Source organism: Hemiscyllium ocellatum, chromosome 4 (genome assembly GCF_020745735.1).
Source record: "Hemiscyllium ocellatum isolate sHemOce1 chromosome 4, sHemOce1.pat.X.cur, whole genome shotgun sequence".
NCBI lineage: Eukaryota > Metazoa > Chordata > Chondrichthyes > Orectolobiformes > Hemiscylliidae > Hemiscyllium > Hemiscyllium ocellatum.
In genome coordinates, this window is record NC_083404.1 from 2,861,493 (window position 1) to 2,879,112 (window position 17,620).

Here is a 17,620-nt window from a genome sequence, read left to right on the forward strand (position 1 = left end):
AATACTTCAGCAGGTCTGGCAGCATTAGTGAAGAGAATTTAGAGTTAACATTTCGGGTCCAGCGATCCTTCTTCAGAGCTTCTCCATGCGCTGACCTTCTTCTTTCCCCACCTCCCAGCATCCTACTGGCATCCTAACCTCCCCACCCGCCCGCCTAGCACCTTACCCTCCTAGTATTCTAACCTCTCTCAGCTGCTGTTAAATTGGCTGTCTGAAATACCGGGCTTACATTTCAGGATATCACAGCAGAGTGCTGTGTAAAAGAGAGCATGATCTGTCCTCCCTGAGCAGTTCTGCACTGAGGCAATTGTCAGAATAGAAGTACAACTTTTCATTTCTGAAGGAGCTCTGTTTGGAATCTGTTTGAAATGTGGACCCTTTTCGCAGCTCATTAAAAGGAGCAGGGTAGCAATCCACGAGAGATTACTTCCTTGGAAAACTCAGTCAAATGAATCTAAATTCCATTCACCTGAGAAGACTGTTAACAAGAGAATTGAGAATTTATCTAAACTAAAGCCCTATATTTTGTTGGATGTGTCATGTAGAAATGATAAGATAACAATACCTTTGACATTCTGAAAATGGGACATTAGTGCATGGAAGTATAAGAATGAAAGTATTTTCTTTGCTTATGTACATGTCTTGGGTTTTCCTATGATTTCCTGATGATATTGGTATTTATCTGGAAATAATTAACTGTTCGCCTTATTAATAATGCATTTTGGTTTTCAGGATGATGCGGAACTGACCAAAGCTTTTGATGAGAGCGTGCAGTCAGCGTCACAACCAAGAAACATTCCATCTCCTGGTCAATTGGACCCAGAGGTGCACATCCCTGTTATTAATTTAGAAGATGGGACCAGACTGGTGGGAGAAGAAGCGCCTAAGAATAAGGATTTGGTGGAATGGCTAAAAGTTCATCCAGCTTACACTGTAGACATGCCTAGTTATGTACCAGTAAGTACAGCAAGTACATATTTACACGATACAATAATATCTATTTACCATTGAAATTGACATCCATCTTACACTTGCAACTTTTGTTCTAAATGACGGTCTCCCAAGCTTATAGATTGCTTCCAGGTTTATCCAGTTTTCAGTATTTTATTTTAAGAACATAGAATGTTACAGCACAGTACAGGCCTTTCAGCCCTCGATGTTGCGCTGACCTGTGAAAATAATCTGATGCCCATGTAACCTACAAGGTTCCATTATTATCCATATGTATGTCCAATGACCATTTAAATGATCTTAACGTCAGTGAGTATACTACTGTTTAAGGCAGGCTCTTCCACACCACGACTACTGACTGAAGAAACTCTTCCTAATATCTGTCCTAAATCTATCACCCCTCAATTTAAAGCTAATGTCACCTCATGTTAGCCTTCACCATCCGAGGAAAAAGACTCTCACTATCCACCCTATCTATCCCTCCAATTATCTTGTATGTCTCGATTAAGTAACCTCTCAACCTCCTCCTCTCCAACAAAAAACAGCCTTGGTTCCCTGTCTTTCCTCATAAGACCTTCCCTCCATACCAGGCAACATCCGAGTAAATCTCCTCTGAACCCTTTCCAAAGGTTCCACATCCTTCCTATAATGCGGTGACCAGAACTGCACGTAATACTCCAGGTGCGGCCTTACCAGTGTCTTGTACAGCTAAAGCATGACCTTGTGGCTCTGAAACTCAATCCCCAACCAACAACACCGTATGCCTTCTCAACAGCCCTATCAATCTGGGTGGCAACTTTCAGGGATTTATGAACCAGGCCACCAAGATCTCTCTGTTCATCTACAGTGCCAAGGATTTTACCATTAGCCCAATACTGTGCATTCTCTTTATTTCTTCCAAAGTGAACTATATCATACTTTTCTGGATTAAACTCCATTTGCCACTTCTCAGCCCAGCTCTGCATCTTATCTATGTCCCTCTGTAACCCGCAACATCCTTTGGCACTATTCACAACTCTGCCTACCTTAATGTCATCTGCAAATTTACTAACCCATCCTTCTACTCCCACATCCAGGTCATTTATAAAAATGACAAACAGCAGTGGCCCCAAAACAGATCCTTGCGGCACACCACTGGTAGCTGAACTCTGATGAATATTTCCCATCAACCACCACCCTCGGTCTTCTTTCAGCTAGCTAATTTCTGATCCAAACCACTAAATCACCTTTGATACCAAAACCCCGTATTTTGTTCATTAGCTTACCGTGGGGAACCTTACCAAATGCCTTTCTGAAATCCATAAACATCACATCAACCGCTTAACCCTCATCCACTTGTTTGGTCACCTCCTCAAAGAACTTAATAAGTTTAGTGAGGCACGACCTACCCTTTTCCAAACTCTGATTATCCTTAATCAAATTCATCTTTTCCAGATGATTATAAATCCTATCTCTTATAACCTTTTGCAACAACTTACCCTCAACTGAAGTAAGGCTCACTGGCCTATAATTACAAGGGTTGTCCCGAATCCCTTTTTTAAACAAGGGAACAACATTTGCTATCCTCCTGTCTTCTGGCAGTAGTCCTGTCGACAATGATGACATAAACTTTGAAGCCAAATCTCCTCCTTCCCAGAGAATTCGAAGGTAAATCCCACTCAGACCCGGGTTCTTATCTATTTTCAGCTCTTCCAAAGTTGCTAGAACCTCAATCCCATCTAATCTTGTAGCCTGTGTCTCTGTATTCTCACTAACATTGCCCTTTTCCCATGTGAATACTAATGAAAAGTATTCATTAAACGCTTCCTCTATGTCCTCAGATTCCACACACAACTTTTCACTACTACCTTCGATCTTTTGTAAAGTATTTAATTGTGTTTTTATGACCACTGGTGCCATTAAGGAGAAATATTGTTTTTAGGGTTCTTGAAGAACAGGAAATAAAGTTAGACAGAAATATGTTATCCTTATTCTCAGAATAGCATTCAGAATCTCTGGAAATAGGTAATTATCTTTTTGTTTCATTCATTTAGAGGAAGTTCTGAAACCTAATCCAAATCTCTTTTTTTTAAAAACTTCTGTGACAATATTTGATTTGTAGGTTTCAAGCAGCATCAATTCTTTTAAAGCTTTTCTTTACATGACACACACCATGTAAACTAAAACACCCCAGGGAACCGCTATCTCCGTTTTTAAACATATATACTATCTATAGGAAAGTGATGCTATAATAGTTATCACAGTAAATCAACTGACATATCAGTGAGTTGTCAATTATTGGGAAGAAAAAGTATAGTATACAGTGTTTAGAACCATCCGCCCTATAGTATGAACAACTGCAATCAGAAATATGATGAGCTTGCAGATTTTCATGTCTAGTTGGAGACTTGTAGTTTAACCATAAAGTCTGATCCTAACTATCATGTAGGTGAGGAAACTTGCTCCTGTTTGGAAGAGGGCCACTATTCCAAACAGGTTATATGAGACAAAAATAGAAATTGTTGGTGAAACTCAGCAGGCCTGGCAGCGACTGCAGTAAGCTGATTTGAAGAGTCACAGGACTGGAAATATTGACTCTGCTTTCTCCCCACAGATGCTGCTGTTTGGCTGAGTTTCACCAACAATTTTTTTTTTGTTTCAGATCTCCAGCTTCTGCAGTTCTTTCGTTTAACTTGAGTTACTTGAGAGTTATTCTCAGAAATACACTAGAAGACACCACAAGCAGCGTGGTGGCTCAGTGGTTAGCATTGCCTCACAACACCAGAGACCCAGGTTCGATTGCAGCCTCAGGTGACTGTGTGGGTTTCCTCTGGATGCTCCAGTTTCCTTCAACAGTCCAAAGATGTGCACGCTAGGGTGGATTGGCCATGCTAAATTGCACTGTAGTGTTCAGGGAGGTGGGTATTCTATGATAAATGTGGGGCTATGGGGATAGGATGGAGGGCTGCATCTGGGTTGGGATGCTTTTCAGTAGATTAGTGCAGACTCAGTGGGCCAAATGGCTTCTTTCCGCACTGTAAAAGCTTTGAGCTTCTCTCTCTTCATAGCTGAATAGCTCCAGCCCAGGCAACATCCTGAAAAATCTCCTCTGCATTCTCTCTGATGAAATCGCATGCATCCTGTTTAGTGGCAACCAGAACTGCACAAATTATTCCAACTATGGTATAACTAACATTATGTACAACTCCATGATAAATTCCCTCCTCTTGTATTCAATGCCTCAGCTAATAAATGCAAGTATTGCATGCCTCCTTAACCCACCTGATCCAGTTGTCCTCTTGCCTTCAAGGATCTGTGGACATGCGCAACAGCATCCCTCTGATCTTCTCTACTTCCTGGGGTCCTACCTTGTATTGTGTACTACCTTAATTTGTGAAGCCTTCTAAAATGCATAGCATTATATTTGTCCAGGTTTAACTCCATTTGCCACTGTTCAATCCACCTGACCTGCCTGTCTATATTGTCCTGTAGCCTCAGACTTCCATGCTGTTTATTTACCACTGATCTTGTGGTTCTTCATCTCTCCAAAGCCTCAGTGTCACTACTGTGTGTGGAGGCTAAAACTGAACACAATTCCAAATGAAGTCTGACCAAGGTTTTGTACAAGAACGAAAAATAAACTGAGTGTAAGTTTGCTCGCTGAGCAGGAAGGTTCATTTTCAGACGTTTTGTCACCATGCTAGGTAACATCATCAGTGAGCCTCCGGTGAAGCACTGGTATTAGTGACCCACTTTCTATTTGTGTTTAGCTTTCCTTAGCTTGGTGATGTCATTTCCTATTCTTTCTCTCACAGCATGGTAAATGGGGTCAAAGTCAGTGTTAATTGATAGAGTTCCAGTTGGAATACTACTAGGAATTCTCGTGCGTGGCTCTGTTTGGCTTGTCCTAGGATGGATGTGTGGTCCCAGTCGAAGTGGTGTCCTTCCTCATCTATATGTAAGGATACTAGTGAGAGTGGATTATGTCTTTTTGTGGCTAGTTGATGTTCATGTATCCTGGTGGCTAGTTTTCTGCCTGTTTGTCCAATGTAGTGCTTGGTACAGTTCTTGCAAGGTATTTTGTGAATGACATTAATTTTGCTAGTTGCCTGTATGGGGTCTTTCAAGTTCATGAGCTGCTGTTTTAGTGTGTTGGTGGGCTTGTGGGCTACCATGATGCCAAGAGGTCTGAATAGTCTGGCAGTCATTTCCGAGATGTCTTTGTTGTAGGGGAGAGTGGCTAGGTTTTCTGGATGCATTTTGTCTGCTTATTTGGGTTTGTTGCTGAGAAATTAGTGCACTGTGTTAATTGGGTACCCTTTTTTTTGAATGCGCTATATAGGTGATTTTCCTCTGCTCTGTGTAGTTCTTCTGTGCTGCAGTGTGTGTTGGCTTGTTGAGATAATGTTTTAATGCAGCTTCGTTTGTGGGTGTTGGGGTGATTACTTCTGTCGTTCAGTATTTGGTCCGTATGTGTTGTTTTCCTGTAGACGCTGGTTTGAACTTCCCCATTGGCTGTTCGCTTTACTGTGACATCCAGGAATGGCAGTTTGTTGTTGTTTTCCTCCTCTTTAGTGAATTTTATGCCAGTAAGGGCATTATTGATGGTCTTCAAGGTTTTCTTTAATTTGTTTCGTTTAGTGATGACGAAGGTGTCATTCACGTAGCCGACCCAAAGTTTGGGCTGGATGGTTGGCAGAGCTGTTTTTCACGTCTCTCCATTACTGCCTCTGTTATGAATCCTGATATTGGAAATCGCCTGGCTGTCCCATTGGTTTGTCTGTAGGTTTTGTTATCGAAAGTGATGTGGGTGGTAAGGCATAGATCCACTAGCTTGATGATGATCTTGGTGATGAAGTTGGTGGTGTTTGGTGTATGTGTCTTTGGTTCTTCTAATAGTGTAGTCAGTGTTTCTTTGGTGAGGTTGGAGTTGATGGGTGACTCTAGGGCTGTTATGTCAAAGGAGACCATTATTTCATCCTCTTCTATCTTGGTGTCTTTCGTCTTGAGGAATTCTTGGGTGGAGTGAATGGAATGGAGTGAGTCTTCTACTAAGTGTTTTAGTCTTTGGTGTAGCTCCTTGGCCAGTCTGTAAGTTGGTGTTCCAGGTAGTGAGACTATGGGTCTGAGGAGGGCTCCTGGTTTGTCAGTTTTGGGTAACCTGTAGAAGTTAGTGTGTTTGGATCCATATGGCTTCACTTTTATTGGAAGTCTGTCTTATTTAATTCTTCAGATTTCTGAAGTTTTTTGACATTTGACATCATGGTAGCTCTCAAACCCACCAACACACTAAAACAGCAGCTAATGAACTTGAAAGACCCCATACAGACAACAAGCAAAACGAATGTCATTTACAAAATACCTTGTAAGAACTGTACCAAGCACTACATTGGACAAACAGGCAGAAAACTAGCCACCAGGATACATGAACATCAACTAGCCACAAAAAGCCATGACCCACACTCACTAGTATCCTCACATACGGATGAGGAAGGACACAACTTTGACTGGGACAACAAATCCATCCTCGGACAAGCCGAACAGACACACACGAGAATTCCTAGAAGCATGACATTCCATCCAGAACACACTGAACAAACGCATCAACTTGGACCCCATTTACCACCCTCTGAGAAAATTACCACCAGAACTGACATTACCATAGGAAATCTTATAACCAACACAAGGAAACCTAAACACATAAATAGAAAGCGGGTCACTAACACCTTTGCTTCACTGAAGCCTCACTGATGATTATACCTAGTATGGTGACGTAACATCTGTAAACGAATCTTGCAATTCACTGAGCAAGCTTACATCCCAAACCTCAACCTAAGCTACAAATCTTCTCAAAACTCATAAAAAAAATATTATTCTCAACTACTAGTTTGCACCAGATGTGCAAGTAGAATTCTGTTGTTACTACCAGGCTTGCTGTAATCTGCAAAGCTGTTGCTTACCCATGCTAACAATCACATGGATTAATTACTGAGGCATTCATGTAAGATTATACTATATATTTCAGTTTGCCACAGTTTTTATTCATTGGATCTGTAATTTTTTGGGAAGTTTAGTTTGATCCTTAGATTTTCCAGTCTGTGACACATGCACCATATGTGGCAAGTAATAGTTAACTAATGCACCCTTAATGTTGTTAGCTTCCATTTAATGAGTTGAAGTTGTTTTTCACTCAAGCCCTGTGATTCATCTAGTTTCAAACATAGCTATTTACTGTAATAGGTTTGCCATATTCTTTGGTTATATATGAGAAGGTGGTGTAGTGGGATTTTTTTTTAATCACTTCACGAGTTCAAACTTCAGTGTTTTTTTTCGTCCAGCTCTAAAGTTGGAGTTTGTAATCTCTCCATGTCTCCTAACAGCTCCTCTATCTCTGTTTGATGATTTTTTAAAAATCTGTATTATGTAGCTCAAATTCTTGCCCAATATTCTGCATCTTCTCGAACTTTTCTTCAGTTTGGTCCATTGGCCTTTTGCTGTTAAAAAGAATTTAACTGACCACAGTCTCATTGAAGCAAGCCTCAGGATTCTGATTCAGAGCAGGTGTGCAGTTGAAGACCAGCATAGCAGGAAATCCTCAAGCTTGTAATTGGAATCTGGGTCATATGATTGTAAACTGCTTAGATTTTTTGGAAATAATTCCGTTGGAACAAAGTGTAAAAACATGGTTTGTGACCTTTCCAGAGCCATTGTTTTAGTTTTGTAAACAATATTTCAACAGAACAGTTACCACTAAAATGCAGCTACTACGAATTTCTCATCACGTAAGCCTATGAAGTAGAAAATTTACCAAAATCTCTTTGTATATTGTGAGGGCAGCATTTGTAGAAATTACAGCCATTTTGCTAGGTATTCATAGAGCCGTGAATGTTTTCCTAAATGTATATTAGCCAAAGGATGCAAGTGAACTTTTTGACTTTTTTCCCTCTTTTGCAGAAGAGTGGTGAGGTGCTGTTGACCCCATTTCAAAAACCGAAACAGAAAAGGCATCGCTGTAGAAATCCTAACAAACTGGATGTGAATACTTTGACAGGAGATGAAAGAGTGCCTGTTGTTAATAAAAGAAATGGGAAAAAGGTATAGCTATGTAAAGAGGGAGAACTGGTTATCTGATTGACCTCGAATCACTTAAGCCATTTATCTTTTGTCAGCACTGAAATTAGCTTCTCTTTTGTAGCATGTTGAATTTTCAAGCAGGTATGAGAACGGTATGAGCGCTGATGTGCTGATCTTTTTTGTGTATAGTGCCAGTTAAATTTTTATTACTGAACTTGCCAAATTTCTTTGTAATCAGCAAATTACTACTTAAGTGCAGTGACAATGTGTGTGAAAAGAAAATGTTGCAGGATTACGGAGAAAAGGGCTGTTGGTCTTCACGATATGCTTTTGCAGAGAAATAGTATAGAATTGACAGGTTAAATGTTAACCAGTCTATTATTACAATCAACATGAGAGCTACTTTGTGTATGACAAGATCCGACCAACGTCAATAGGATAGGTAATCATTTTTTTAAATCACTCGTGGGATGTGTCCGTTGCTTACTGGGCCAGCATTTATTGCTCGTCCCTAGTTGCCCTTGAGAAGGTGGGGATGAGCTGCCTTCTTGAACCACTGCAATCCACCTGCTGTAGGTTGACCCACAATGCCGTTAGGGAATTCCAGGATTCTGACCCAGTGACAGTGAAGGAACAGCGATATGCTTCCAAGTCAGAATGCTGAGTGGCTTGGAGGAGAACCTAGAGGAGGTGGTGCTCCCGTGTATCTGCTGCCTTTGTCCTTCTAGATGGAAATGGCCATGGGTTTGGAAGATAGATCTGACAGATCTCATGGGTTTGTCTGAAAATCTTTTTCATAGTACACACTGCTGCTACTGAGTGCTGGTGATGGAGTGAATGGATACTTGTGGATGTGGTGCCAGTCAAGCACATGCTTTATCCTGGATGGCTTTGAGCTTCTTGAGTGTTGTTGGAACTGCAACCATTTAGGCAAGTGGGGAATATTCCATCACACTCCTGACTTGTGCCTTCTAGATGGTGGTTAGGCTTTGGGGAGTTAGGAGGCGAGTTACTTGCCACAACATTCCTAACCTCTGATCTCCTTCTGTAGCCATTATGTTTGTATGGAAAGTCCAGGTGAGTTTCTGGCCAATGATACTCCCAAAGATGTTTGATAACGGGGCATTCAGTGATCTTAACACTGTTGAATGTCAAGGGACAGTGGTTAGATTGTATCTAATTGGCAATGATAATTGCCTGAGAATTATGTGGTGCAAATATTACTTGCCACTTGTCTGTCAAACTCGGATGTTGTCCATTTCTTATGGCATTTGAACATGGACAGCGTCAGTATCTGAGGAGTCGTAAATGGTACTGAACATTGTGCAATCATCAGTGAATATCCTCACGTCTGACCTTATGATGAAGGGAAGATCATTGATGAAGCAGCTGACAATCTTTTGGCCAAAAACGCTACTCTGAGAAACTCCTGCAGAGATGTCCTGGAGCTGAGGTGACAGGCCTTCAACAGCTACGACCATCTTCATATGTGCCATCTTCACTCCAACCAAGTGCCCCCGATACTCATTGATTCCAGTTTTGGTCGGGCGCTTTGATGCTACACGGTCGAATCCAGCCTTAAAGTTGAGGGCTGTCCCTCTCCCCTCCCCTCTGGAATTCAGCTGTGTTGTCCTTGTTGAACCAGGCTGTAATGAGGTCAGGAGCTGAGTGGCCCTGGCAGAACCCAAACTGGGCATCACTGAGCAGGTTTTGCTGAGTAGGTGCTGCTTGATTGCACTCAGACTTTCCCTCACTTTCTTGATGATCGAGTGTAGACTGATGGGGCAGTATTTGGCAGGGTTGGATTTGTCCTGTTTTTTGTATTAGTAAATATTTTTGTGATGGGATACCAGGCAAATTCTCTGCAGCTCTTTGAATAGCACTGACAGATTTTTTTTATAAGCGCCAGGATAATCAAATAATCAATTAGATTAGTGATACATCCAAAGTACAGAACTTATGATAATGAAAACACTCTAATTGCTACACTGATGCACACGTTCTGAACTAGCACTGGAATATGTAATTTCTGAGCCAAAGCCCCTGTTTACTGACCAAATTGATGAGATATACTTAATTTTTCATCATTTAATTTGTCAATTCTTTAGCAGGTATAAATGTAAAATATCTTCAGATCAGTAAGTTAAAGGCACATTTGAATAAATTGTAAATGCAGTGTTATATTTATCATGGGATGGTAAACCTGCCATTTGAGTTTCTCATACTCTGCAATGATTTAATGGATATTTTATTAGAACTTGTCATGAAAAGTAGTTCATTCCCCTGTGTGCATTTCCACAGATATTTCATTGTAACATTTAAGATTTCTGATTTAGTTGGCTTAGCCATACACTTGACTTAACGTTGTGAAGGAAAGAATATGTACATATGTAACATCATGGGTCTTAAAAGTATGAAGCAAAGTGCTTTGTATTTTCAGGGTGCACATGTAAATTTTGTGAATTGTCTTATATATATAAGTTTATAAAATTGTATTGTAGTCTTTGAAACTGAAAACCTGGTGATCAAACATATCAGTTTCTATTAGAGAGGATTGCTTGCTGCATTATGATAATCCAAATGATGGACTGGTTGAAAGTTATTGTGTATAGTTTTCCTTGTTACTATTACTTAAATAATTTCTTTATTGTCTGTATAGAGGTGATTGCTAGTTTAGGAGCATGGCCTCATTAATAGCCACTGGAAATAGGTAATTTTGTTTGCGATGATTTGGAAATGCTGAATTTTCTTGGTAAACTTGTCAAAGGGAAATATCTTTCAATAAGTGGCGCTATGTAAATAACTTGTATTCAACTCTCCTAAATCTAAAAGTCTGTGTAATAGAAAGGAATACGCTTTTAATCCTTTGTATTAAGTATTAATCATTTGTATCCCTGAATTTGTTTAGATGGGTGGTGCCATGGCCCCACCAATGAAGGATCTACCAAGGTGGCTTGAAGAAAATCCTGAGTTTGCTGTTGCACCTGACTGGGCTGATGTTGTCAAGCAGTCTGTAAGTGGAGCTATTCCAGTCTTATATTTGTATTAGCGAAACAAATAAATACGCTTACTCACTCTCAGGCTGTAGAAAATGTCTTTTGACTTTGAATACTGAAAACAAAACTCTGTTTCCAATCAGCACAGATCAAGTATTTGGTAGATAGTCAACTGTGTCAGGTTATAGCTAATAACTGCACTTTCCTTTTTCTCTCTCTCTCTAACTAAACTATAGCACACACTGATTTGCTTTGAAATGCCTGAAAGTCAACTTAAAATAATCCATACCACGGTGTAAAGATGAGATTGATTGTGCAAGTCCACTATATGATTCAGAAATTCTGGGAGAGACTATTCTCTTTCCTGGAGTAGTGACAATACTTTTGAACTTGTGTTTTTGTCCCTGCTGTTTATAGTATTTGTTAAATAATGCTGAAAAAGGACGGACATTGGTTCTTCCTTGTGTTTCAACAGGGAACGTTTAGAGAAATTTAGGAATTATAGCAATTACGTAAAAGTTGTTTTTTTTTTCAGGGTTTTCTACCAGAGTCCATGTTTGACCGTGTTCTCACTGGCCCAGTTGTTCGAGAGGAAGGAGCAAGTCGAAGAGGGAGACGACCTAAAAGTGAGATTGCCAAAGCTGCTGCAGCTGCTGCTGCTGCTTCAGCCTCAGGAATAAACCCACTACTGATGAACAGTCTCTTTGCTGGTATGGATCTAGCAAGCCTGCAGAATTTACAGAACCTGCAGAATCTTCAGCTAGCTGGATTGATGGGCTTCCCGTCAAGTCTTGCTACAACAGCTACAGGAGGAGATGCAAAAAACCCTGCTTCCTTACTACCACTGATGCTTCCAGGCATGGCAGGGCTACCCAATATGTTTGGACTGGGAAGCTTGTTAAGTAACCCCTTGACTGCTACGCCTAGTACTTCAGCAACATCGGGTCCAAGCGAAACAGAAAGTGGCATTTCCTCTAAAACAGAAAATGATAAAGAAAATGATAAGGAAAATGAAGATAAGGAAATAAACAGTGCTGAATCTGCAGTTGATTCTAATAATGCAAGTTCCAGTTCTTTCACAGCTCCTTCAAACACTGGACTATCCAACAACCCTCTTGCTTTCAACCCATTCTTACTTTCCACTATGGCTCCTGGATTATTCTACCCATCCATGTTTCTTCCTCCTGGTCTGGGCATGACTTTGTCTGGTTTTCCTCATAATACACTGGCTGGACTACAGAGCACAATAAGCTCAAATGATGATAAGGAGGATAAGACAGATGGGAAAACTGAGGACAACAGTGTTATTGAAGGCGAAGCCAATTCAGATGACAGTGATCCTATGGGAAGCCCAAGTAAAGCAGCAGATTCTTCTCTTGTGGAAGATGAGTTGGCACAGGCGACAGGGTTGGACTCAGTTGAGGGAGATGATGATGATGAGGATTAATTACATTTCCAGTTACTTAAGTGTTTTAAAACTCTTCAAGTTGTAGTCCTACTGTTTACATATTCATTAAATGTCCACACATAGTTTTTTAAGCTATCTCTGTAACATAGTGTAGCAAAGTTCCAAGTCATGTTATGCAGATGTCAAAGATGTCTTGGTCATAAGTATTATGCAGTGCATTATTTATTATCATAGAAGCGATATCAAGTACAAAATTGTGTCTGAATTTAAGCAATGAAGTTGAAACAAATGCCCTGCTTTTCGTTTTTCACCAGTAGTAAATTTGAGATAGGCAGCAAACTTCAATCATGGCATGTGATTGTTAGTGACCGAAGCAGTTCTGCTTCTAAAGGAATAATGAAGATGTATATTTAACATTGCTGTGAAGAGCACAGATGGACAAGAGTCATTGTAGAACATATCATGCCTATAGATTTGACTGTAAATAGAGTCCACACTGACAATCCCCACGATAGTGTGAAAGTCTCACCCCAGAGGCACAGCAATAACTTGGCAGCTGTTGAATGTTTTTTTAAAAAAAAAATCTGGACAATAAAACACCTAAAGGGTGACCACAATTTCTGACTTAAACTACAGTTGATTTGCATTGTCTCATGATTTTTTTTTTCTTGTAATGCACTGTTATAAACAAAATTCAGGTACATTTCTCTAAAGAAAGGACTTTGTTACTTTAGCCACAAAGCTAAACAGCATTACCTCAGTTCTACTAGCATTGAAGTTTACAAACATGACTTTGTAAATGTATGTTTTCTTTGTTGTGATGTTTTTTTAAACAATTTTGAAAACTGCTATCATGTAAGATAAGATGTAAATTGCTGCCAACTGTAGTAACAATGCTTTTAATAAAAGTGACCCATGATATGCAGTGACATGTACTGTAGAACAAGCAAAAGTCTAGAGAAACCAAATTCTGATTGGTATTCACTAGTTGCGTTGCTTAGTAGCAATAGAAACACATACCGTATTCTGAAAAAGGTTTTTTTTTTGGTTTTTGTTGGTGAAGTAAATGTTTACAAATGGACAATACATGTACTTAAAAATACAATGAAATTTAGCTTTATTATTAAACCAATTCAGTATTAGGCATCCTGGTTTCATTATATTCTGTTCTGTTTCCATCAGTTAAAAAAGCTGATATAATGTACAGCATATATTTTTTGGGTGTCTTCTAAAATCAATATCCATCAGATTAAACTGCCTTTCTCACTCAGCAGGCAATGTTGTGTAGCCCAAAGCACCAAAGGTGGTGTTGGCTATTGATGAGCCAAGGGCTGTTTTAGGGGAGGTGGGAATTCCCAACTCCCATTGTGTTGTAATGCTATCTTTTACTGCTGGTATCTGACAGTGAGTTTAAATTTGGTTAGTGGTAGCCTGATTTCCAGCAAATACTTTCCAAAACCTACAATAACCGGCTTGAAGAGGAGCCTTGAAATTGTAATGCAGTATTTCTTGTGATGTGAGTTACAATTTTTTCCACAGTCGGTGAATAATAAATCCAGTATTGCAGCTTTCAAAAGGAGTTGTTCTGTATGGAAATGTGAAGTTGTTTAAGATTTTCACTTTTGGAAATTTGTCCCTTGCACTCAGATGTTAACCATTTCTTGTTAAGTCTGAGTTATTTGAGTATACATTAAACTGTAGAAAATTAATTTGGTAGCAAGTACCATTTATTCACATCTTTGTGTGTTTATCGTAATCAAAAATTATGACACCATGAGATGTTAGTTTGTCACTTCACATTGTTAATCATATCTAATGCTTAACTGCTTTTAAAAAGAATCAGTTGTGATTAGAATACCAAGTCCAAAGGAGAATAAATTCTAGCAATAATGAGTTTATGGATGTAGGTTTGTTCGCTGAGCTGGAAGGTTCATTTCCAGATGTTTCATCACCCTAGTAGGTAATAATTTCAGTGGGCCTCAGGCGAAACACTGCTGATAATTCCTGCTTTCTATTAAATGTTTGACTGAACACACAGTCTGCCGGTTTGTCAGCAACAAACCCAAACAAGCAGCCAAAATGCATCCAGGAACCCTAGCCACTCTCCCCTACATCAAAGACATCTTGGAAATGACTGCCAGACTATTCCGACCCCTTGGCATCACGGTAGCCCACAAACCCAACACACTAAAACAGCAGCTAATGAACTTGAAAGACCCTAAACAGACAATGAGCAAAACTAACATAATTTACAAAATACTGTGTAAGGACTGTAACAAACACTACATTGGACAAGCAGGCAGAAAACTAGCCATGTGAACATCAACTAGCTACAAAATGACATGACCCTCTCTCACTAGTATCCTCACATACGAATAAGGAAGGACACCACTTCACCTGGGACAACACATCCATCTCACGACAAGCCAAACAGAGACACGCACAAGAATTCCTAGAAGCATGGCATTCCAACTGGAACTCTATCAACAAACACATCGAGTTAGACCCCATCTACCATCCCCTGAGAAAAAGAACAGGCAGTGACTTCACCACAGGAAATGACATCAACCGAAACATATGAATGCAAAGCAGGAATTATCAGCAATGCCTTGCCTGGAGGCACACTGAAGATGTTACCTAGTAAGGTGACGAAACGTCTGGAAATGAACCATCCAGAACCTCAACCTGAGCTACAAATTGTCTCAAAACTTGCTTAAATGAGTTTATTTATTTCAATATATTAACTTTTCCAGTTGCTATGAATGTTTTTCATTTTTATTATCTTGCCAATACTTGGAGTTCTGAAAATGTTCCTCCTAAAGAGTAGAACCTTGATTTTTGTTCCTGAATCAGTTCCACAAAGACATGGGGAGACCGTAGTTTCGCAAACCCATCCAAATCTCCCGTTTCTGATTTAGGGCAGCATGAGGAGAGTGGAGGAGGATACAAGTTTCTGAGGCAGTGTGTCCAGAAAGGCAGGATTGTTTTAGAAAACTAAAACAAACAAAAGTATGAAATGTTCCTCCAGCTTCACCCCTCACCTCTAATACCCTTCTTCCATCACCGTAGCCTCCCGTACACTTTATACCATCTGCCTGTCTCCAATAGCATCTCTCACCCACTCTCAAATTAAAATGTTATCCTTTCCCCTTTCAGCTACAAAGGCAACTCACCAGTATGCACACTGGGGTAAAAATTACATTGTTACTTAAAAAAAGTATATTGTTATACTGTACAGTGTTGTGAAAAGTACTCATTTATTGAAATGTATTTTGACATATTTGCACAGTAGTTTCCTAGCAGAATCCGTTTACCTTCCCAATTGGTTGCTGCAGCTCTATTCTACTTTTGTGTTACTTATGCTGGCATACTCAAAGTCCCTTTGAACAACGGTACTTCCAAATGTCATACCATTTTTTTCTCATGACCAAAGTGCACGGCCCTGCATTTCACCACAATATTCTTCATCTGCCACCTTGCTGCTCTCTTGCTTAACTGATCCAAATCTCTACATCACATCTTAGTGTACCTCCTTGTAGACAGTTGTATCTACTAAACATTCACATCATCATCAAACATAGATAATGAGACCACTGACCATTGGAGAACTTCACAGGACACTGCCTGCTAACTTGAAAATACTCTTTTTTTTTTATCACTTTTCCTTTGTTTCCTGATTATTAAGTAATTTTCTCTCTCTGCAAATACAGCACCCCAATTGCATGACCCCTATCTTGTGTGAGGCATATTTGTGAATGCCATTTGGAAATCCAAGTATCATAGATCATAGCCTATAAGGTGATCTCATTTTGGCCTAAACTTGGCAATGATCACCTTGTACATTAGCTGATGGATCAAGTAGATGATGCAGGTTGTAATGAAGATGGAGTGAGATTTTGATATACAACTATCAAAAAGCAGACCGTGCGTGTTGACTAAGTGGCATCCTCCAAAAAGAATGAAGAGCTGAGCTGGTTTCAAGTCAATAACCATAATGTTTGCAAACTCATCTATTAACTTCCACATTGAGGAAATTTGTTGTTAGTGAAAACCCGTTACAAATCTGGAAGAAGGAATTGAATCTGGGGAAAAAAATGCCCAAAGAACAGGGACAAGCCTGAACTTGTGAAATTTGTATTGAAATGGATCCTTGAAATTGTCATAATGGTTTTATCGTCACCAGAATTGCATATGTAGATACTTGAGTTTTAAAAGCAATTGGCACTTGGTGCAGAATGAAACAAATCTCATGTTGTGGCAGAAGACCAAGATTACTCAGACTGACACTTTACTGGTTTCTATTGGTTTGTCAATTAGCAGCAAAACATGCATACTCAATATGGAGAAAGTGAGGACTGCAGATGCTGGAGATCAGAGCTGAAAATGTGTTGCTGGAAAAGCGCAGCCGGTCAGGCAGCATCCAAGGAACAGGAGAGTCGATGTTTCGGGCATGAGCCCTTGCTCCTTGGATGCTGCCTGACCTGCTGCACTTTTCCAGCAACACATTTTCAGCTCATGCATACTCAATATGTCACATATGGCAACACAGATAAACATTCAAGAATTTTAATATATTCAACCAAATATTCAAATCTTTCAAAGAATTAGGAATATCCAGTTCAATGGGAAGAAATCTTGCTGTGATAAGATAAAATGGAAAGTGCTACATCTGATCCAGAGTGCAATCCCAATGATGTCCCAGCCAAAGTGATCCAGGAGAATTTGAAGACTTTTGTGTAGAAGACAATTTCATTGTGTTTCAACCTATGTTTATTTCATTAAACAGAAATGAGACATTGATTTAATTTGAATTACTGGTCTTTTTTCACTTTTCAAAATGGTACTTTACATCAGTAATGGCAGTTCATATTTTTAAACCAAGCTTATAAATCAATCCTTTGGAATCTTGTGATGCAGTGGTCCTGGCCTACCTCTGGGCCAGTACATCCCAGTATCTCAGCTCCTAGAGGTCTATAATATGTCTGAACAGGTTGATTCCAAATCCAGGGGTTGATTTTTTTAAAGATTTCCCAAAGCTTCAAAGGTCAACGTCCACATAGTCTTTGCAATACTACATTGACTGGTTCCCCTTTTAATTATCTGACTGATTGCATGTTCTAAAAAGCTACAAAGTGTCTCAAACAATTTCCTTTTTGTAAAGTCATGTTGGCTCTGATCTGCTCTGAGTTTTCATTGCATTATAAGAATTTTT

At 39.7% G+C, this 17,620-nt stretch overlaps 1 protein-coding gene across 3 annotated transcripts in view; it reads left to right on the forward strand.

Moving 5' to 3' along the window:
• chd7 (chromodomain helicase DNA binding protein 7) overlaps positions 1–13,526 on the forward strand; it is a 343,180-nt gene extending 329,654 nt beyond the window's left edge. Inside the window, exons 35-38 of one of the 3 annotated variants that reach the window (XM_060822645.1) lie at positions 733–957; positions 7,888–8,025; positions 10,913–11,017; positions 11,536–13,526. In XM_060822645.1, the coding sequence (XP_060678628.1) occupies positions 733–957; positions 7,888–8,025; positions 10,913–11,017; positions 11,536–12,447 (1,380 nt within the window). In that variant the 3' untranslated portion in view covers positions 12,448–13,526. Of the gene's footprint in view, positions 1–732; positions 958–7,884; positions 8,026–10,912; positions 11,018–11,535 lie in introns of all 3 variants that reach the window. The other 2 variants (XM_060822642.1, XM_060822647.1) reach the window with 2 other exon arrangements.
• Positions 13,527–17,620: the final 4,094 nt, after the last annotated feature.